Raw genomic sequence first — 23,733 nt, forward strand, 5'->3', positions numbered from 1 at the left:
CACTGCATCAAGGGCCCCGCTGTGACCTTCTGGTTTCGCTTATGTGTCTTCGAGCACTACGCCATCTAGTGGCCTGATGTTTGTTTTTATGTGGTTATAAGGAGGATTACAGGGAATTATCGGGGGGGGGAGGGGATTTCTGAGGAGTACAGTGGGGGGAGACGGCAGAAGCTAAGCTGTGAGCGTTTGCAGGGGCCTTCAAGCCGTGCGAGTACCTGCTGGGCAGCTGGATGATCCGGCTCACGGTGTGGTTCATCTGCCTGGTGGCGCTGCTGTGCAACACTCTGGTTCTGGCCGCCACCTTCTCCGGGGGCAGGACGCCATCTCCCGCCAAGCTGCTGCTGGGGCTGCTGGCAGCCGCCAACCTGCTACTGGGGATCTACGTGGGCTTGCTGGCCACGCTGGACGGCGCTACCTGGGGCGTCTTCGGTCACTTTGGCGTGCGCTGGGAGACGGGGCCGGGCTGCCGTGCCGCCGGCTTCCTGGCCATCTTCTCTTCGGAAGCCGGCGTGCTGCTGCTGGCACTGGCCGCAGTGGAACGCAGTGTGGCAGTGCGGCTGCTACTCCGCAAGGGCCCACGGCGCCGCCGCTATGGCCGCGTGCACCTGGCCGCCGCCCTGCTGGCGTTACTGGCCGGGGCAGCGGCCTGTCTGCCCCTCTTCCATGTGGGCGAGTTCTCCGCATCGCCGCTCTGCCTGCCCTTCTCCGCCAGCGACACGGCCTCACTGGGCTTCACCGTTGCCTTGGTGCTGCTCAACTCGCTGGCCTACCTGCTAATGGCCGTGGTCTACACCCACCTGTACTGCGGCCTGGGCAAGAGCCACCTGCTGGAGCCCTTTCAGGCCAGCATGGTCCGGCACGTGGCCTGGCTCATCTTCACCAACTGCCTCTTCTTCTGCCCCGTGGCCGCCTTCTCCTTCGCTCCGCTCCTCACCGGCGTCGCCAACAGCCCAGAGATCATGAAGTCCGTGACGCTCATCTTCTTCCCACTGCCCGCCTGCCTCAACCCCGTGCTCTACATCTTCTTCAACCCGTACTTCAGGGAGGACTGGCGCCGACTACGGGGCCGCTCCTCCGCCAGGGCCGAGGCTGCGGGGCCAGGGCCGGTTCGGAGGGCCACGCAGGATGAGGGCTCCGGGGCCGGCCACGGTGCAGCCTGCGAGTGTGGCATGTACTCAGAGCTGCAGGCCAGCTTGGCCCTGTGTGACTGCTGTGAGTCTGTGTTGCTCTCGGCACCCCCTGTCTGCAAACACTTGATCCGCTCCCACAGCTGTCCAGCACTGGCCGGGGGGCCTGGCCCACGGACCGAGGGCTACTGGGTAGACTGCGGCACCCCATCGGCACAGTCAGAGTACGCCGACGAGGGTGACTCATTCGTGTCCGACAGCTCCGACCAGGTGCAGGCTTGCGGTCGGGCCTGTTTCTATAAGAGCCGTGGATTCCCCCTCGTCCATTACTCTTACAACATCCCCTGCATTAAGGACTGAGGCCGGACAGGTGTGCAGGACAGTCCTGCAAGTGTCCTCTTACAGAAACCCATTCAGGAAGCACTTTTCCAATCTCAGAGTGACTGGAGACCCGCCTCTCAAGAAGGGAAATACGGCAATACAGGAACCTCTCGAGCCATGGATCTTCGCTAAATACTTCAGATTCTCTCATGCTTTATCTAAGTCGATTGCTGACGATTCTGCAAAGGTTTCAGCAGAAATAACTCGATTCCATGTGGCCAATATTTGGAATGAAAAAAATGTTTGAAAACAACGTAAGACCACATGTTTTAAATCATGGGGAACTAAACGTATATGAAATAGCTTGTTAACATACTTTACCGATGAGAACTGTTTCGTTTTGTCTACAGGAAAGTGCTGGAGGTCCATCTTCTCTGCCAAAGACCTCCTCTGTACCATTCCTAATGGTGCAATAGCAATCATCTATTGTTGTGATTTCTGCTTCAGACAAAATGCCAAATAGGTTGTTCTTTTCCTGCGTTAAAGGAAATCCAGCTGTAGCGTACAGGCTTGATGAGGGCAGGACTAACAACAGCAATGTAATGGAAAATAAATCATGCTTTTTGTAGCTTGTTGTTGACAATCAAATTTATGACTTTGCCGTTTTGTTCTCACTAATTTCTTAACCTTAAGATGTAATTATTTGTTATGCCTGCATTAGTGGGCTCTTGGTAGCGAAACAGGGTTTATTGTGATGTATCGATATCGAACTCCTAAAAGGGGACGCGCCACCCTCAGGTGGACATCTGAACTGCGGGCAGGACACCATTCATGGGTGTCGCCCAACTCATTACACCCGTCATGGTCAGATTTGGTCGTATTTCTATCCAGTTTTGGGACGAACGTTTTCAAGTTTCCCATTTCCAGAAAGACCATAGCAAGACTATATATATATTCCACCGAAATCCTAAGCATTTTGGTCACTACTACTACATATGTTTAGTCCACAGTCTACCTGATGTGTGGCTGACAGCAGCCTGGCATTTAATCTGTTACCTCAGATTGCAGAAGTAAGTGTGACTGTTTCAGGAAAACAGACAATCGACATTTTTGTTTTAGGAAAATTAAACTTGCAAACTGTCACTAGTGTCGCAAATGTGCTTATTCCATTTAAAAAGCGTTTTTTAAATGATTCAGTACATGTTGTCTGTGTGCAATTTTTATTCTGAATCCAGTATGTTAGATTAATAGGGATCTCGGAAAATAACGATTCTGTGACGAGAACTGATCAGTGAAAATGTGTTCTGATTGTTTTTTTGTTTTTTTTTTACTTGAATGCATACAATACATCATGATTTTATGTGATTCATCCCCATAACAAGGACCTTCTCTGCTGGGATCTGAGTGGGGCTGTACTACAGCAACAATGTGCTTTGAAACTGCATCGCTGGTGATGATCACTATTAACCAGCAGGTGGCAGTGCAGGAAAGTTAATAGAATTTAAAAAAACTTGACGTGACCTTGCCTTCTGCAGTTATACCAAACATGTACACAGGGTGTGAACAGGACAGAACAGAGCAGATTTCCAAAACAACCCAAATGAGGCTTGAGTTCCTCCTCCATGTTGATGTCTCCTTTTTGTCCACAGACTCATAAAACCAGTACGGTACCGTGGTGTCTCTTGCAATTACAGTTTCTGTTTTACTTATCTGGGTAATGTGAAATTTACAAAACGCAAGTCTGCATACACACGTACCCAAACACCATAACCATAAATGGTAAGACCTTCAGATCATTTTCATGTTTAAATACAGAGCAGGAGAGTTTTCAGATGGAATGAGGCTGGGATCGTCTGTCTCTTCTTTTGGAATACATTTAACATTCTGTGGGGGACATTCTTGAGGGTGGTGTGCATATTATTGGCCAGTCATAAGAAAGCAAGGCGATTGTTAGCTTTTTGTTTAGCCATGGTGGACTATTATATGAATTAAAGTGAATTAATAAAGGAATCATGTTATAACTGCTTTTAAAATCTGCTACAGAGACTTAACTAAAATCACACCTATTTCTTTGTATAGTAAGGAATATGAACTTACCAGCATTAATAGGTCTGTATGTATCCTTCGGTCTGCCTGTGGTAAATTATTTTATAGCTGACAGTTAATGTTTCCCAACCATGGAAGCTACCTCTTTGAACTGTAGTAGCTGTCAGTGGAGATGCGTGGATTTATGGTTGTATAAATGTTTTCTGTTGCATCCCCCCCCCCCCATTGTAAATAAATGTAGTTGTACATTGTCACCAAATAATTCACATTTAGCTTATACCAGTTGTGGGAGGATAAAGTACTGTATGTATACTGTCATTTTTGTAAACCAAACAACTATATAAATATTATTTGATTTATTTGATGGGTTTTCTTGATTTCAATATTTGGGATTTCCACTGGCAGATGGTTATATTTACAGCAAATTTCAAAGATGTATTTTTAGTTGGATTTCAAAATACTGAGCACCGTTGCTACGTGACTCGATATTCACACCTTTTCCCTGTAATCCAATTCTTTCACTGTAGGTGTCGCTAAAACCTCAATTACGTATCCACGCAGAGTCCAAACTGACCACGACGCTATTAATGCGACGCCGTTTAAGTTTTTTAGATGTTTTGTTTTAATTTCATCTTATATCTGACCAGGCTGAAAGTTCATGTTGCATTATGATATGAAATGGCGTTTTCAGCCTTATTTTCTTGCTAATGTAGGAGTAGCTCTGTGACTGGTATCAAATCCAGAGTGTTCCACTCTCTGGCGCCCTCTGCTGCATGAGAGGCTCTAAGCCCCTTCTTGATCTGTTAGTGGATAAATTACTGGATGCATGGAGCTATTTTCACAGGTTGTTCAAAATGCTAAATGCCCTTAATTGCCGCTTTTTCCAACCCTGCATTGTCTGGCGTCTGGGCTATTTTAGATACCTTAATGATAAATATCTGATGTGTCTTTTTTCATCTATGAAAAAACAGTCAACAGTAAAAAAAAAAACAGTAATGATGCAGAAAAACGGGTCCATTGACTCCATATACAGACGCTGATGTTGGGCTGCAGAAACATTTTACTACAGTAAGTGTACTATAGTACAGATTTCGGCTGCAACAGTTCTCACTAGGACTGACACAGCTGAACACATTAGTCCTGTAACTTAACACACTAAATTTTGCAGAATATGCAAGCTGAGACTTGCATAAATGTCCTAGGGATATGTGACGACAAGTTACTTTTCATTAAACATTTAAAAACTTTTTTTGGCATTACGCGAATTTTCGGTTTAAGACGCTGAATAAAAATGCTCTAAACAACACAGACAACATTGCTGTTTACATTTTGCATGATTAGCTGGGGGGGTTTAAGCACAGTTAGTTTCATGTATATGTTTCTAAAAGTATATATTTCTATACATGAATTTTTGTGGCATTTCTATGCTACATTTTCTCTGCCCCACAAACTATTAACGATGGCAAGAAAAAAATCACAGTGTTGATAAATAAAGGAATGAAATTGGGCACCTATCATTCTTACACTTTGGCAAAAAAAAAAACACAAGAACAAATATGAAATGTCAACTAAAAACCTGGAATGTGCAGTTATTTAAAAAAAGCTTTAAAACTATTCAAAATGACCATTTAAATCCTGCATTAATTATTCATTTTAGGTAAAAAAAAAAAATTACTACGTGTATGAAGCCAGGCTCCTAAGCTGCCTCAGAACAGTGGATTCATGTTGGGTCCCACTAGCTGCTCTGGAGATGTTACCTCTTCGAAAACCTCTCCAGCTACATGATGTTGAGAACGACAGAGGAGCCGAAACCTTCCAACGAACGACTGACAGAGGGTTATAGGTAATGCCTAGCTGCTAACGTGCCGCGCGGCTGGTGTCCTCGTCACGGAAACGCTAGGCGGGTTGCGCGTGTGAGAGCAGCTCGCTACTGGGTTTGTCCGGGCCTGTTCTTCTTCTCCTGCCAGCTCTTCTCCCTCAGGTTCAGCTCGGTGTCGGTGAAGGCCGCAGGCCCCCAGTTTGTGATCCTCTGGGGTCCCTTGGAGCCTAAGTAATCAGAGAGAGAGCGACAGAGCATGAAACCGCATGGCCTTGGGGGGGCGCCCTACTTCCGTGCTCCACGCCGCCCCCTACCTGGCTGAATGAGGCGGATCAGCCCCTCTTGCTGGGCCACCTTGTCCTTCCAGCTCTGCGTCTTAATCGTTGCATTTTCCAGTTTCTTCATCACCTCCTGTTACATGTTCATGAGCGTCATTATTAATCACATACAGCGTGTCCGGAAACTCCAGTAGCCACAACACTTCTGTCACAGCATTTACAAGATTGACATTTTAATACATCGAATGTGTGGAATCTTGCTGGCAAATCATACAGATTCTCAATTAATAGAAAAAAAACCAAATGCCAAAAAACAAACGGATATATCGCCCAATATTACGGTTCTGCCGGTTTATCATTTATCGGTCGAAAACCTGCTGACGGAGCGCTAATAATGTCTTTCTAAATGTTTATGACGAACCCAGCATCTCTGCTCGGTGGAAATAGCTGGATTTCACCCAAAGAAAACCGACACCCACAACCAGCTAAATGTGCAACGTCTAAGGCTAGGGGGCAAACTCAGGCGTCAACGATGAAACACACACATAACACAAAAAGTCATAGATAATATAAAATACAGAAGGACTGTTTGTGATCGACCGGCAATTAAACTATAGTTCATTTTAGCCATATAAAATAATATCCACCTGATATTAACAGTTTTTTGGAAATTTTAGCATCTGTCACGGAGACAAAATTTCCATGTTGGTCAAGCCGCACGACACACTTTGCATAAGCACAAGATGGAGTGCAGATTTTGCATTTCGTAAAGACCCAGAGGGTACAGAGATGCTTGAGGAAAAGGGGGCCCACCGGCTTCTGGGCAGGGAAGGAGGGAGGTCAGGCCCCCTACAGATACTCGGTGGCCTAGCAAACATGGCAGCCGTGTCTGACTTCCTTAAAAAATAACAGGCACCATCTACACACTCTGCACGGCAAACCAAAAAACCGTCTTTTAACGGTTGGCTCAGTCATCATCGCTAGAGTTCTACCAGCAAAAATAACATTCTAACTAATAAAAATCACATTTTTGCTAGTTCAATAGATATCTTCAGTAAAACTGAGTTATAGATGTCCACGATGCGACTTTTTACTAGTAAAATTTTATTTTGGACAAATGAGGCAAAAATCCAATGGAAATCAATGTAAATATATAAATTGGGTTATAGATATCTATAACATGAATTTATACTAGTAACAACACAGTTTTTACTAGTAAAAGTTATGATTTGTACTAGTTAAAATGAAGTTATGCCAGGTGTGCCTTATCCTGGTAATAGACGGTCTGGGTTGGCATACATTATGTTGACTTTGAAATTTGGCTTTTAGTTCTACAATAATGCTATAATACCCTGTGACCCTGACCAAGAAAAGTGGTTGGAAGTTTGATGGATACCATTTTAAATAAGGCTACCCTTTGCCACTTATAAATGGTTGTAACTCATTAATAAGTCGAAAACTGTGGTATGACTCGTTTAAAATTGTCTAGGGATGATTTACAAAGTGTTACAACCTAATTAATTACCTGCTTATAAACCATTCATAATCCCGTTATAAGGGTAGCTTTATTGTGAAGTGGCACCGATTGATGGTTAATGCTATAATTAAATGTACGGAGCTTTAATTAGGTTAAATATTTTCTGATTTGCTAGTCAAAATTAAAATAATCTTCAGGCAATTACAGATCTTTTACAAGAAGAATAAAGCAAAACCTAAAAAAAATATGTTTCCACCGAGCAGAGATGCTGAGTGTCTTCCTCAATGTAAGAGCTCATCATAAACATTTAGAAAGGCATTATTAGCACTCCGTCGAGGGATAAATGATAAACTGGTGGACATATTAATACACCTGATCCCTTACACCCCAACCACTCTACAAAGACTCCCTTTTGGCTAAAGACCGTGTCCATCATGACCAGCACCTCGTGCCACCAAAACAGTATTCTCCCCATGGAAATCAAAGTAGTTACCATGCAAATTAGTTAACGTCCAGAATTACTTACATACATACAGACAGATAGACAGACAGACAGACAGGCAGGCAGGCAGGCAGACAGACAGACAGACAGACAGATAGATAGATAGATAGATTCTATTCTGATTCTGATTAAAAGCTATAAACTGCAACTCTAACGTCACGCGAAGCCCCCGCCCCCCCCCCCACCTGGTACTGCTCCAGCGCCCCCTGCCTCTCGCTCTCCAGCTGCGACAGCTGCTCCATGGCGTCCTGCAGCGCGGCCTCCTTGGCGAGCCGCTCGTTCTGCAGCTGCTGCTTCTCCGACTGGGTCTGGGCGATGGCTCGCTGCTGCTGCAGGTGGATCTGCTCCAGCTCCGTGCGCTTTGTCGCCTCCTCCTCCAGCAGCCTGCGGGCGCCAACGGGCCAAGTGAGTGTGCAAGACTGTGCCCGTTTCGTGTGTTCCGACGGCGCGGGGTCTGGGTAACGGTCCAGAAATCGGCGGCGGTGGCAGAAGCTCCCTCCACAGAGCCAAATCTGCTCAGGCATTTACAGGCCATTACAGCATGTGATGTGCAAATTCAGCTCAGAAAGACGGCCAGATGGACAGACGGCTTACAGCTTCTTCTGCTAATATGGAATGAACCAAGAAAATGTAGCCAAAACTCATTTCATTTGATATCAGACTCATCCATTTCCTCCTAGGTGAGGTCAGGAACCATTGTCTGCAGTACACTAAGTGAATGGTGGATATGACCTGGCCTGCAGCTTGCGCATAGCCTCCTCATCCTGCCGGGCTTGCCTCTCGTCCTCCAGCGCCTCCTCCAGGCGGTGGTACATGTCCTCCAGCTCGCGCACGCGCTGCAGATACTGCTCCAGCTCGCTGGACTTCTGAGCCACCTGCTGCTCCATCTGCAGCCGTACCTGTGTACGAGTGGGCGGGGCAGGGCTCAGGCAGTGGGCGGGGCAGGGGTCAGGCAGTGGGTGGGGCAGGGGTCAGGCAGTGGGCGGGGCAGGGGTCAGGCAGTGGGCGGGGCAGGGCTCAGGCAGTGGGCGGGGCTGCACTTTACGGACCGACGGCCTTTCCCAGCAGAAGCAGTAACACGCGATCATAGGTTTAAGACAAAAGCCAACGGTGTTTCCAGAAACAACTGGAACTGCACGACAACATTCCCAGCAACTCGGCCAGAAACCCAAGCAGAAAACGCTCACGCTATTTGGCTCTGGAACTGCATACAAATCCAGAGGGCAGCCCTACAATGGGCACAGAGGCAGCACCCACCATTTTCTCCCTCTCCAGGTCGGTTCTGTAGCGGTCCTGGAGCTCCCTCTGAGTGTGCAGGCGCATCCTCTCCTCCCGCGCGGCTTTGGCTGCCGCCTCCTCCAGTTTCTGTTGGGAATGCGGAGAGAAGGGGCCGGTAAGACTGGGCCCGGACTGGCCGGCCAGGGAAGCCTTCCAGCGGCCCCACACAAAGAGCCAGTGGGGTCACACTCACAAAAGAGCCTGTTCCTCCGCTGACTCAGGGAGCTCTCTGTCTCTCCAGACAGGAACATCGCACAGGTGCCAAATGCACACCAAGAACAAAGGAGAGGCCTGTTTTTAGAACTCTGTGGTCTCTCGTGCCTGAAAAACAGGATCTCCTAAGTCTGCAATTTCTTTATAAAGCATGCGCTAAATCAACTTACATATAGATTTCACTGGTCACGACAAATTCAGCTAAATGACTGCAGCCATTTACAGAGGACCATGCATACTATGAAACTGTGGTGAAAAAAATGGTAACAGAGTGTTTTTAACAAGGAGCATTAAATATGTGAAAACAGGAACTGAGAACTAGTAATAACTGCAAATATGTATCCACAGAAAGAACTATTTTATAGTTCTCTGGAAACTTTGGGGATTTTCATTTAAAGTGTTTGTCTTAAATCTCAGAGAAAATGCAGAGGTGTCAAAATGATTCAGCTCCTGCACGCTGAGCAGCGATGACCTTTGCGTCTTACTTTTAGGCTTTTCTGCTTCATTGATGAAGCATCTAGAGATGGAGTGTAAATGTAAGACTTCATTTGAAAAACACAAGGTGTTTCTGGTTTTCTTTTGGGGAAGTGAAACTGTTACTTAAAAAAAGCACAATAAATGTCAGTACTCTGCATTCACTCCCTGTACGGCCAACAACCTCTGTTCAGCTTACTGGGTAAACGGATCCCTGCGTAAACTAGCGGTTCTCACAGAAAATGCCCCCCAAAACTTCAGCTTTTTAATCTCTAAGGGGCTCGGCAGGAAACGCAGTGGCATCAATGCTTTGCTAAAGCATGTGTTCCAACGTTATCACATATTACTTAAGGATTCTGATTCCTTCAGATTTCTCTGCATTGTGATGAAAGCTACACCACAAATTCGAACTTCACTATACCACAGAAACATCTGACAAACAGATCTACAAACACTGACGCAACAAACGTTGTGAAAACCAATACTTTTGTCGTTCTCAAACCTTTTGGTCGTGGATGTAGACTCATTTCAAGTCTGGTCTTTATACAGTAGGTGAAGTTAATGAGAGTCGTTTTCAATCTACTGATAAACTTTTTAAACATGAGATGGGTTTTACCCTAAAAATTGAGGTGGTACCAATCCAACACACACTTTCAGCATCGGGCCGACACTACTAAACATGGAATGGGAGGGGTAAGAATCCGATCCAATTTTCCATCAGATCCAGCCTGAAGAAAAGTAAAAATGGATGTTTCTTCTTGTGATGCAGTGACATAGCTTTTGTTTGAGCAACATGACCATTGTATTTTCCTATTCTATTCTATATCTCATATGCTCAAACAATCCCATATAAGACTAAATGCAGATGGTCTGACATGGTAATTGAAATATACTGATACAAATATCTGATTCAATGTCGGAAAAAATATTGGATGGTATTGGTATATACTCAAAATTTGAATATCAGTATCAGGCCAGAAAAAATGTATATTTTATATGGTTAATAACAGCTAGAAATAACAATGACGATGAAGAACAAAAATAATAAAATGTTGACTGCATATATTCAGATCCTGTTATGCATACAACACGTGCCAGTGCTTTCGTGTACACAAGCATTTAAATTAACTATGACTGAGTATATGATCATCTCATTGTTAAAATAACATTCCCAGCTGAATAAACACACTGGACCAGCAGGCGTGTGCAAGATGCTTGGGGATGTGGGGGGGACTCGCATGCGGGGGAAAAGAGATTCCCCCCTTACTCCAGAGCACTGGGACCCCTCACTAGAGCTCCAAGGCTCGCCCAATGAGAGCTTCGCATATCAGCCATTGGCTACTCCGTCAGGCCCAAATCCAAGGGACCAAACACACGACAGTCAGGCACCGCATGGGCAGCATCTATAAAGGACATCCTGTTGGTGTTAAAGGCTCTTATCTTATCTGGCACCCATTCTTCACCAGCCTTTTAAAAAGTGTCATAAAATGTGAGCTGGGGGGGCGGGGCAATTAGAGTCCCCCAAGACAATAAGGCAGGCAGAGTGAGCAGTGTAAGTAAACAACAAAAAGCATCATTAACGTGCGTGACGAAGGACGACCCTGCATCCCATAATTGTAAACTAGCATGCATGCCGTTCGCAGGATGTTTGCACTACATGCCCATTTCTTTACCTGGATGGCAACATGCGTTATTTAAACACACGTAAAATTAGCTCGCAATTATTAGCTTGGAATGTTGCAGACTGGCCCTCCAGGACCAGAATTGGGGATCCCTGCTCTATATCCTGACATGGGCTACCCGGTTCGCACTTTCAAATGACGGACTTTGTTTTTCGCTCAGCGTGCGGAGGGAGGCGGCGAGGGGACCGTACCATCCTCAGGGTCTCCAGCTCGCACTGCCGCGTCTCGTTGGTGGCCTGCAGCCGCTTCATCCTGTCTTCCAGCTCCTCCTGCTCGGCCTGCTGCCGCAGACGCAGCTCCCTGCGCTTCTGCCGTCCGTCGTGGTGAGGTGACGGAAGCCCCAGTCTCATCAGGTTCAAGCAGGTCTGGATGGCTAAGGGGGGGGCACAGGGAGAGCCACATGGTCAGGGGGGTAGATGCAGCATCAGGCTAACCACATGGGACTACAGGGTCAAAGTAACCCAAGGTCTTTATACTCAGTTACAGCAGCAAATGTACAGCTATGGATTCAAGAGGTAACACTAGATGGGACACAAATAATATAGTATTGTACTATTACTTATGTATTAATTAACCACAAAGTTTAAATTTTACATTGATCTCATGTCAATTTATCATTAAAGAATCACAATGCATCTTTCATCCCAAGCAGTCACTACATTTACTATATCTGTTAATTCAGTAAACCTTTGTGAACTACTGGAGAAACGAACAAGGAACTACTAAGGAACAATGAATAACACAAGTGAAATACTGATCTCACGTTTGTTCATCGTTAATTAACCGTGACATCTTTTATCTCAAGTAGCAATTATATTTGTTCATGATTTGTACCTCAGTAGTAACTCAGTTATTATTCAGTATGTGTGCCCCATCAAGGAAACGTACACCAAGTGAAAAAGACGCAACATGAATAGGGACACAAAATGAATACAAAACCTTAATAGCAACAGTCAACAGCTATGACTAAATACACAAATCTAGAGTCACTGATGCATGGAAGAAGGGCCTGACGGCTTATTTTTAAACGGTCTTTTGCATATGGTGAGAGAAGCTGTACAGTACCTTGAATCCATTCCTGTTTCTTCTTTTTGTCCGACGCACTGATCTCAAAACTCTTGTCAGAACATTTGATGATGAAAAGACATTTCCTTCCCTCCTTGTCTGGTAAAGACTGGGGGGAAAAAAACACTTCAAGCACATTCCTTTCAGACGGGAAGGGCATGGACATCAGCGTACATCATGATTATCACATGGAAACAATGAAACCGAACTGGAAATCATTGCGAAAATCTACCACTCTGGCATTCCTTACTATTCCCGTCTTTGTTTACTATAGGTACTATGAATTACTATTCAGTCATATGATTATTTTCACAGCATACCTGACTTACTTTATACCAAATACCTAAAATCACAATCAGCTTTATTTAGCCAATTAATATGTGCAAGAACCTTTTCCCAGTATGTCCACTCCATATTAGTCATAAACAAAAATATAAAACTTCCAGCAATAAACACAATAACAGACAATATTAGCCAGGATGCTTTATTCCAGGATCCATTATATATAAGCCTCACGAAAGTCCATAGTGTAGTAATGGCAAGAAAGTACGGATAGGCGCGGGGTCCAAAAAGCACGGCAGCGTCTGACCTCTCACCTCAACACAGCAGTTCCTGTCCAGCACAATATCCCCCTTTTTCTCTGCCAAGTCCTCACCCACAAAGTAGGAGATGGAGCTCAGTCTCAGCACGAACCAGCGCTCTGTCCAGTTTTTCCTTTTGTGACCTTTTTTCATCATATATCCCTGCAGTCAGAGCATAGAACATGGCACTGGAATGTGGTCCGTTGGCATTTCGTCATTACGAGGTTTCCCTCAGGCATTAATCAGGGCCACATAATGTTTAAAAGTCTAAACACCTTCATTGTTATTTCCAAAAGGGGATTTCCCCTGCCGAGTCAATGACTATCATAGAAAACTATCGCAGACAATCCCCCGTATACCTGAAATGCTAATCTAAGGAGCTAGGTGATGAGAAGTGTTGCATCTGCCGTGTTTTCCTGGCATGAACTAACAAACAGCTGCTCGGACGTCCTCGGTGTCTGTGTGTTGTACTTGAAAGCCAGTTAAGTTTGCATATTAAGCAGCGCTGGCGAGCGATGGCGGCGGGCGCAGGGGCACCTCCGCGGCATTCCTAGCGTGGAGCAAAAAGTCCGCAGCTGGCAGCGCTTGGCAACGGCAGCGCTGTGCCATTCCAGTCGCGGGCGTTCAGACGGAGCCAGGGGAGACATCAAATGGAGAGCCCTGAAAGGGCGCCATTCACACCGTGTGCAGCTCCAAAACCAACAGCAGCGGCGATGGCGCCGAGAGCAGCCAAACCCCACAGGCTGCGGCATCTCCCAGAGGCGAGAGGCCTGAATATCAACTCTCTGGCTGTTCTGTGGAAGGGCAGCTAAGCACCTCGGTTTGTCTTACTACCTGGCAGATCTTAAATGTTACCGAATGTGAATTCTGAGCAACTCTGCCACGTATCCCCGACTGATCCTGACGGCAATTACAACGGAATCATCCGAGTTGGTTTTATTTGACAAATGTGAAGGGAAAGTGTGCACTGATCACCCATCATCTGCAACCACTGACCAACCTGAGACCAACAAAACAATAAAAAGCTAGTAGCTGGTGGTGGGCGTGACGGCCGTGGTCGAATATGCCCCTGGCCAGAGGGTGGTAGCCTCACTTGTTTGATGACACCTAGGATGAGCTCTTGGAAGATCTCCGTGATGCCCATGGAGAGGGTCTGCCGGTCCATGCCCTTGCTGAAGTAGCCCATGCCCACGAGCTCGATCAGCTCCCAGACACTCAGGCAGTTCTGCTTCCTCTGCAGCTGCATCTTGTACTTCTGAAACTTCTCCACGATCCAGCCGCCGCCCATAGCTTCCGTCAGCCTCCGGAGAAAAAACTCAATCTGTGGGCAAGCGTGGTGAGACTGGCCTGTGACTCACGACCAATTAAGCGTAACAGGTGCATCACATTTTTTCAAGTCCATTTCCAGAAATTCAAGCGGTTTCCAGTGAGAGGACGGCTAATGCCGGTGTGAATCAGCGTCCCACTGTGCCAGGAAGCAGCTTACTCCCTTCCTCCGGCAGCTCATGGGCCACCAGAGCAGGTCACACTCCCTGAATGGCCTTCTAGCAATTCAATGGAGCCTTATGGGAACCCTCAGCTCCCACGAAGACAAATGAATGTTTCGAGGGGATGCTGGTGGCTCTGTTTAAAAGCACAGCTACTCCTGCTCTCTTTGTGTCTTTTTCAAAGGTGAAGCTGCTCTCACATACGTAACTACGCTTTACATCGGAAGACTTTCGGAACGAGTGAAGGCTCGTGTGCAGCCGATTAATGGGAAATAGACGTGAGGAGAGAAGACATCGACATGGGCACATTCACATGCAAGTGGCTCGGCCTGTAAATACATACTTATAACACGTAAGCAGTGCTCCGTGCTTCACTGGCTCTGAAAAGCACCCTGTAGATACGGAACCTTTGACTGGAAAGCCAGATTTGGCTTCACTGCACATGACTGGTGCTCATTTTTAGACCAAGGGCTCTCAGAAGATGCTTCATAATGCATCACAACTGTCTTTCTCATTTCCATTTACCAACAAGTAATCTCCACTACGTACACAACTAAGTGATCAATATATATTGTAAATATATATATATATATTTTTTTTTATTATTTATATTCAAGGACTCTGTTCATACCTGTATCAATATTCAAACCTAATGTTAAGCTTTATAATTTGGCTTTTTGCTTCATTTTCACTTCATTGCCTATTTCTACATGAATGAGCATCAGATCTGGTGCCGGTGATGTCATTTGAGGAAATTTTTGTTCTCTCCCATATATGGTCATTTTTACACACACAAGGTCTATTTACAACCTAGATAGTTCCCTTCAGTGGAAAAAAAATTGTTGTTACCCAAGTTGGAAGAGCTCTCATCTGCCTTAGAGCAGAGTCAGAGTAACAACACATGTTTTTTTTTAAAGATTATAGAATAATAAAAGATAAAGGTGTATACCGGGACAAGCAATGTCTCTTTCCCAATCTGTCTGACAGTTTTGATATCTCATTAACATAGATTGTATTGTTATACTAAATGCGATTTTAAGAATTCCGTTCCAGATAGGAACTGTTGATTGATAACAATACACAGTATTGTTTATCACAGATTCTTCCGTAATCCTCCTTAGTATCTTAGGAACCCTCCGCAATCTCCTTTTGTTAGCTCGACAGATACTTTTCTGAATACTGAAGCTATTTAAATGTCCTTGCTGAAAGTAATAACAGGCATTGAACCCTGCACTCCATCAAGAATTAAGAAACAAAATGTTACGTAAAATTATAGTGACTATTGTTACTGCTCCACATTCGACTATAGTGTACTGTGGGTACGTTGAGCTGATATGGCATTTACAATTTGCAGAATGCCTCATACAACAAAACACCTCCATTTTGAACTTTTACCCACAATTCACTTGCAGCGGAGTCCATGCCAACATGTCTGTTAAACAGCATGCTGACGGCTTCATAAAGCAACTCTCACCCGTGGGACAAAGAGAGGCCCAGGCTCACCTCTTCGCTGACGATGACCAGGGGGTATCTGTCCTCAGACAGGTAGTTGAAAATGCACCAGACCTTGAACGCGTCCTCCTCGTTGATGAGGAGATGGTTCCTGTTAAGGTTTTTCTTGACGCACAGAGTCCAACACATCTTGTTGAATTCCAGTCTGTCAAAGTTGTCTTGGACCTGTGGTATGAAAGGCAAACCTTCTTATGCCTACTTGCTCCCCATTCTAAAACATAAAAGTGATGCTGAACAGGAAATGCTCTCTGTAAGCAACTAATATTAATGCTAAAATAAACATAGACCACACTGCCACGGAAACACCGTTTACTGGAAAACTCAGTCACACTTGAAGGGGCAGTCGTTTAGTAACTCAGTAAATCAGTTACTACTCAAGTAGTAATCATGAACAAATATAGTAACTATGAAATACATGAACCGTTATGATTGATTAATGATGAATGAACATGGGATCAGTACATAACTAACACATTGTTTCTGGTTAATTAATGCATTAAGTACGGGTGTACTATTACATTTGTGCAACACCAAGTAGTGCTGCAGAAAAGTCAGTAACAGGGCAGGAGGGGGGAGACTAAAAGACAGTAACAGCCAGTCTAACAGGTTTAAGTTACTCATAAGTGAAAAAAATACATTACATTTCAGTGTTGTATGTAACACATAATGAAACGGCAGCAGAACAAAAATGGCAGCTTTGAAGAGCAAACAAAAAAACTGAACAGATATATACGTATTTGTTCCTCTTACTGATATATTTTACTTTATCCTTGAATATAAATTCTTGTAATCCTAAACGCCATGTTTAAGTGTCCAGACTATCACCTAACATACTAGGTAACACTTTACATTAACTGCATCTTCATAATGTATTCGTAGAACATTCATAAGCAGCATGTAAGTATCCCTTAACATCCTAACATCCCTTAACAGCTTTAATATACATTAATAACAAACATTATATAATAATTACAAGCAGTATAATTGTATGATCATATAATGTTTGTTATTACTATATATTAAAGCTGTTAAGGGATGTTAGGGTGTTATTGTATAGTTACATACTGCTTATGAATGTCCAATGAGCGTATTATGAAGGTGCACTGAATGTGCTATAATTGCATTATAAAGGCATTATAAAGGATGGCTGAAGTGCAGCAGCCAAGGTTCTGCAGCCCAGCCATCTCTGCTATGCCTGCTTTGTCTCCCAGGTCAGGCTCCTCCCTCCACCCAGTCTGCCCATCCAGTATGTTCTCCCACTCTCCTCTGCTCAACAACGGCGGCCTTGTTAAAAAGGCCAACAAGCATAGCCCCATTTGCCTCTCAGTCCACATTCATTAGCATTTGAAGGAGAGGAGAAGGTAATGTAGAAACAGATTTCTGTTCGTTTTCTGTTTCCCCAAAGCTGTTCATAGTCTAATGTGGAAGTCTTTTTCACATATTTATCTATCTATATTCTAACCGCTAATTCTGGTCAGCCTTGTAGGGGGCACGGAGCCTATTCCAGACAGCACAGGGCAGGGGTACATCCTGGCTGGAATGCCAGTCCATCGCAGAGCATATGAGCACACTCACACACAGTCACAGACCACAGGCAACTGTGAGATGACAATTAGTGATTTAAGACAGGAAGATAGAGGAGCACTCAAACAAGACCTGTGAAACAGGGAGAACATGCCAACACCACATGGACATGGAGCGATGGCACGATTCGAACCCGCACGCTGGAGCTGTGAGGCAGCACTGCTCACCACTGAGCCATATATTTATGTGAAAATCTTTTCTTAATATATAAAACAATATTATACACCATATAAATAATAAAAGCATATGAAGAGTACGTTTAAGGAGAGCCTACTCCCACTTTGCCCAACAAAAGGCATGCTGCCAGACCATACTATATAATACACAAACTCAACATAAGACTCAAAATAAGTTGTGAAGAATACTGGCAGAGGCTAACAATCTGCGTATGCATGTGACCTGGATGGTCCCTAAACACACACCGGACATGTGTAGGGTGGGTAACTTTTGCTTTCCTATTTTGGATCTTGCTTCTTTTCTGGGCGGTATGACCTCACTGGTCTAGCAGAACAATGCATGCAGCATTTTCAAGAGTGTGTGGCTCCTAGCAAGCATGTAAGGCCAAGGGGAAGGCAGGAGACAGGCCCCTGCGCCGTGCCTTACTGTGACCACACTCCACTGTGGCAGCGTGGGCTAGAGAGACACGGGGGTGCTGGAGGGGCAGAATGAAAAAATGGCCAGTCGCCATCTTGAAATGAGCGCTGTGTAGATGAGAGGAAGATCTCGATGTTACGGTGGTTTAGGTTTAACCATTTCCAGTTACTTCATGTCACTATTAGGAAAACAAAACAAAACAGTTCAAGCTAGATGGCAGGAAGCTCATATGGGTGCTAGAGGAGATGCATGGCTTCCCCCCCCCCCCCCCCAAGTGCAGAGGTGTGACTGCACATCTCCAGATCTCTGGGTCGTCTTACTATCCTTAGGCTCCGACATATCAGCAATGTGACATCATCCTTCACAACTTTCTCGAAAGGACAGTCCTCAAAGATGAAGAGAGGTTGCGAAGCATGTCAGTGGGAGCTTACCTTGTCCAGTATGAACTTATTGAGGTAGGGCATATAGCCCTGGTTGGAGACAGGACCCTCATCGTCATCCTTGAAGTGTTCCTCAAGAGCAACCGGGTCATGCCGGATTTTCATCACGGTGCACAAGTTGTGTGACAAAACCTGCGATCCATTCATACCAAAACATAGGCTAGTCACTATACTATCAATATAATTTTTCAAAATGACATCAAAAAAGTTCCCTTTTAAAAAACACAGAAGGTGGTGAGAATTTACCCAGACTGCCCTGCATTGTTGTAGCTTTGTTTAAAAAAAAAATAAATAAATGACCCGTAGAAAAAGTGCCTCTTTATCATGCCAGAGCACATGGTCAGCTGAGGCTCCAGTCTGGTGCCAGTCTGACAGGAACACAATGCATATCCTCTCCGATAGGAACTGATACAGCGAAAGGGCTTGGAGTCGGACAGGCAGGGCTGACATTCACTGAACCAAGCGACACCGGATCTTGCTGTCCTAAATCACAGAGTCTGAACCTCGCAACTCATGATGTGCAATGGAGGGCATGTTTAACACGTTCTTGACTACAGAAAGTGCAAATAAAAAATAATTTAAAAAAACAAGGTATTTTCCTTTTTTTATTACTGTACCTTTAATAGAATGCAGTATATAGTACTCCCACCTCTGACAATGCACACTTAATTAACAGGAGAGTCTAATGAAATGACAAAGGAGCCCCAGTAATTTGTTCCATAAATATGTACTGTATTCTTGGGGAAGGTTTAGCCACTGCGTGATATGTAATTGAAACATCTTCTATTGTTGTTATTATTGGAGCAAAGTTTAGGTGAAACAACTCTGACAGTCTGATACGAAACATTCATGCCCGGATACGTAATGTTACCAGTGGGAATAGGGAAGGTGGGTTTTGAGCTGCAGTATTCCAGCACTCACAACAAATGGGGAGAATTGTTGATTTTGTCCCTTTAATGGCATTATCAGATATTTCAGAAAATGAATTAAAGAGCTTGATAACTTCTTCTAGACATTTTGCTGGCTCTTGGAGATAAAGCAAGGCATCATCCGCATAAAGACTAATGTTGTGTTGGGTACAGAGGATTTAACTTCCCTGGATTCTGTTTTGTCGTACAGCAGCAAAGAGAGATTTGATGAACGGAGCAAAAAGTGATTGAGCAAGTAGGCATCCTTGCCTGTTCCCCCTGTGCAGCGTAAAGCTCTTCAATATTAATCCATTTGTGACGACTGTGGTCATTAGTGAGCTGTAAAGTATTCCTATCCTAAGAATGGACTCTCCAAAACCAAATTTATAGTGTTTCAAATAAACAATTCCACCACTGCATGGTGGTGCAGTGGTTAGCACTGCAGCCGCCCACCTCTGGGACCAGGGTTCGAACCTGGATTACAAGTGTGGGGAGTTTGCATGTCGTGGGGCTTCTGGGATAGGGTCTGGACCTCCCGTGACCCAGAAGGACGAGTGGTTCGGAAAATGGATGGAGGCTACAGTTTACTTTATAAATGCTTTTTCCTCATCTACCGATACAATTATTGTTTTGATTTTATTTGGTTTCAAATAAAACTTTGTTTGGCTAGTGATTTACTCACAATTTGTAATAGGTTGAGTAATAGGCGGCGGTAACTGGAGCAGAGAGCTGGGTCATTATTAGGTTTCGGTACTATTGTAATGAGGGCGGCGTTCATGTGTTGTGGAATTACTGAGAAACAGTGGCGTAATTGTGTCGCAAAAATGTTTAAAGTTTTGCTAAGTTCCTTAGATGTTAATGGTGTGTCCAGTTCATCTGCTTGTTCCTTATTATGTCCCGGTAACTCTATAGTACTTAAGAAGGAGTCAGTATGTATTGGATTTGGTTCCTAGTCAGGGGTATATAATCTACTGTAAAATTCCTGGAATCTACTGTAAAATTCCCAAATTCCTTGCAGTGATTGCAAGGTTTTCCCTGCCACGTTCCTTATGTCCGGTATAATTGATTTTTCTTTGTTTTGCTTGAGTATGTTTGCCGGATATTTTCCAGATTTGTTACTGTGTGTTTGTTAATCGTTGTGCGAGAAACTGGGTGTCATTGTGTATGATATTGCGGAGCTGTGATTTAGTTCCCATCCGTTCCTTCTGCACTTGCTCTGTGGGATTTTTAGCATATATATGTCATTCAATTCTTAGATTTTTTTTTCTTCTTCAAGAAGTTATTCAAGTTCCCGTTCCTTTTTTTGTACGAGTATGATATCATTTTTCCTCTTACACTATTTTTGCTGTTTCCCAGAATAATGCGAATGAGATTCCCAGAGAATTATTTATTTCCACGAAGGACAGCCATTCGTTTGCAAGAAAATGTTGAAGTCTGGGTCTTTAAACAAAGAAAAGATAGATCTCCATATAACGATGGGTTGTTTTGAGTTGTTTAATGTTTAGATTAAATGTATCCGGGGCGTGACCCCTAATTATGATGGGATGAATTATGATGTCTGGGATAGCAGATATAATTGAATTACTTGGGGCGGTAAAAAGTGTAAAGATTCTCTGATTCATTCATGGCAAATTCTTTATTATTTTAAATTACGCTGACACTGTCAATTTTTCGAGTGACTAGCCTTTGGGCAGAAGCAGAAGTGAAACTCGGGATGATTAGGAAGGATGATGCGAAAAAATGAATTCAGGAGACTACAGTGAATCACTGTATAGGGCGGTCATGAGTAACACATGTTAAACTTGTGGGTTTCTCCTCCACAGCAGTGGTTTCCTCCATATATATATGCAATGACCTGATGCAATGTCTAGAGGGCTGCATAGGGTGGGAGAGCGACCAGAGTCAGGAAAAAATACCAAATAAAGAAAAGAGTTGCAAAAATCATTTCGAAGCCCTCCATAGTCATCCTCCATAGTCATCCTCCATAGTCATCCTCCAGCTAATTTCCACTGGCTCAGCCATTTTCATCTATCAGAGGGTTTTGACATGCATTACAATCACCTGGACAAAGGTAACTGAAGCTTGGTCTGGTTCTCTTCTTTTGCTCCTGGTGATTCATCTGATTCTCTAATTGATTCATGAGGTTCAACCGCTCGAAACTTTGCAAGAACAAAGACTGCAAATCACGGTGCTACTAGCTGTTGTTAAAGCCATAAAATATTTCCAGACCACCCTCCTCTTAACGGATGTTCTTGCATTCGTCATACCGCAACAGGTGTGCGCGTGATGTCACAGTAGGTGGAAGTCGCTGCGCTCACTCCCACCGAGTGGCAAAAAGACTGAGTGGCAGCGTTATCGTCCAGCCTGAATGCCGCGAGAAACACATCTAAAATAGTAAAGAGCTGTCGTGCGACTGGTTGTACAAATCGATTTAACAAGAAATAGAAGCTATTTTTTTTTTTTGGATAGTTATTTTTGCGTGCAAACTAGTGTCTCTCACTGAGCCCATATCGTGCTGTAGTTCACTTAGTCCTGTTCTCTCTAATTTAAAATCGCGCTTGTATGTATTGGACTTCATTGTGATATATCAGTCGCCTTAAAACAAATACAGGTTGTATACATCTCCAAAGGGTCTTGGGCTACTCGATATAGGCTGGGTGTTTTGTTGGATACCGTTCACAAAATTCCCCATTCGCCTTTTTAATAACTCCTGAGCTGTTTTTGACTCACGGTGCTGACTGCCCATTGTGTAACACAAGCCTACAGACTGACAGCTTTAATTTATTATTTCTTTGGGTGTGCTCCATTAACACATTTAAACAGAAAGTACATAATAAGCACAGTATATTAAGTACGTAATAAGCAGAGTGTACATAATATCCATGATACTTTCTATGTGCCTTATATGCCACTCCTGGAATAGACACACGTTACACATCACAGATACATCAACTGTCTTAATAATTCAACTTAATTTGTCCTTCCCCCCCCAAAAAAAACGCTCCCAACAAAACTATACAGTACAACGAATGATACACCATCGGTTGTACACAAAATTAACTTGTCGTATAACAAATATATAAGCGATTCGAGAAGGAAATTCACCTGATACCCAGCCCATGAAGTCCAGCAAAGACTCCATTTTAAAGCAACAACAGCATTCACTGGACAATAAGTTCCCCCTCGCCTCCTTTAGCTACCCCCTAAAGTTTTTTAACCTGTTGTAACCAAGCGTCAGCAAAAGAAACCACCGACTTATCCATGTCTACATCACCATGCATACAGTCGCAATTCAATAAGACAAAATCACATCACATCGGTATCAAGATGATCAACCGGTTAAGAAGCCACATATAATCCGATAAAGTCACAGAAACCATTTTAAAATGACAGCTAAATCCCAGCTTATGCGTCTGTTGCGTGACAATTTTCAGTTAAGTCAAAAACAAAGATGATAATTATGTTATGCCGAAAATCCTTATTATATATAAAAAAAGACAGACAGGAAAACAAGTGACTAGGCGGATGTTGGAAACGGCCACCGTGGGTTAAGCAAGTCGAGAAACTGTGAGAAAGCAGCGGACAGTTAAACAAGTCTTACAAAGCAAACTTTAAAGGGGGAAAAGGTTACCTTCAGCTGCGACTTGGACACCTTCCCGCTGCGGTCCACGTCCAGCGCCGTGAAGGCATGCCATATGGACTTCAGGAGATCATCCCTCAGACCCATTTCGCTCCGTCCTGCTCCACGAAACCCACGAGTCCTCGCACAGAGACCAGCGGCGGTCATGTGACCCAGCGGTGCCGCAGCTGCAGATGCGCCTTTCAGATGCGCGTCTAAGGGGAACGGGGACGTTACGGCAATATCTTCCCACCCTTAGTTATTAATTTAAATAAACAAACAAAAAATACAGCACGCACGCTTTTTAGAAAATCTGGATACACGAAGCTTAACCCTCATAAACGCAATTAAGAGCACAGTAAGGGTAGATCTGCTATGCAAGTTGTTATTCACTGCTCTGTTACTGCCGTTTATCGTTCATCGTTATTTGTTAAATCTGCAGCGAGGTACGCGAACAAGCATTTCATTGTACTTGTGCGAATGACAATAAAGCTTGTGAATCCAGCTTTACCATAAACCGAAAGATGACATCTTTCATGAAATTAACCCCCGCGCATGTCCCGATTTGGGGGAGACCGGGTGTTGCACAGAAAACGGGAGCCTTAACGGCAAAGCGGCCAAAGGCATAGCAGAAGAAAATATGACAACTCTTGGGCTTCCTCTTAACGCCACCTTCTGGAAATGAATCCGTACATCACGCTTAACAGGTGTTCCTAGATTTAACGT

At 44.2% G+C, this 23,733-nt stretch overlaps 2 protein-coding genes across 4 annotated transcripts in view; one reads left to right on the forward strand and one right to left on the reverse strand.

Moving 5' to 3' along the window:
- Window positions 1-3,853, forward strand: part of LOC125705951 (leucine-rich repeat-containing G-protein coupled receptor 4-like) — a 45,649-nt gene extending 41,796 nt beyond the window's left edge. For both annotated transcript variants that reach the window (XM_048972339.1, XM_048972340.1), the window contains one exon: window positions 193-3,853. In XM_048972339.1, coding sequence (XP_048828296.1) covers window positions 193-1,487 — 1,295 coding nt within the window. In that variant the 3' untranslated portion in view covers window positions 1,488-3,853. The remainder of the gene's footprint in view (window positions 1-192) is intronic.
- A 683-nt stretch (window positions 3,854-4,536) lies between these two features.
- On the reverse strand, window positions 4,537-23,566 carry LOC125705952 (switch-associated protein 70-like). Of its 2 annotated transcripts, none has more exons than XM_048972342.1 (12): window positions 23,020-23,566; window positions 18,472-18,612; window positions 15,854-16,027; window positions 13,957-14,184; window positions 12,879-13,025; window positions 12,283-12,391; window positions 11,409-11,590; window positions 8,828-8,935; window positions 8,348-8,469; window positions 7,756-7,954; window positions 5,628-5,724; window positions 4,537-5,540 (listed from the first exon to the last, which is right to left on the reverse strand). In XM_048972342.1, exons 1-12 carry the CDS (start codon window positions 23,173-23,175, stop codon window positions 5,422-5,424), a joined length of 1,782 nt encoding a protein of 593 aa, XP_048828299.1. In that variant the 5' UTR covers window positions 23,176-23,566; the 3' UTR covers window positions 4,537-5,421. The 2 variants fall into 2 exon arrangements, with proteins under 2 accessions (XP_048828299.1, XP_048828298.1); XM_048972341.1 differs by having other exon boundaries at window positions 8,303-8,469; window positions 23,020-23,564.
- Between the last annotated feature and the right edge of the window lie 167 nt (window positions 23,567-23,733).

This window comes from Brienomyrus brachyistius, chromosome 13 (genome assembly GCF_023856365.1).
Source record: "Brienomyrus brachyistius isolate T26 chromosome 13, BBRACH_0.4, whole genome shotgun sequence".
Classification (NCBI taxonomy): domain Eukaryota; kingdom Metazoa; phylum Chordata; class Actinopteri; order Osteoglossiformes; family Mormyridae; genus Brienomyrus; species Brienomyrus brachyistius.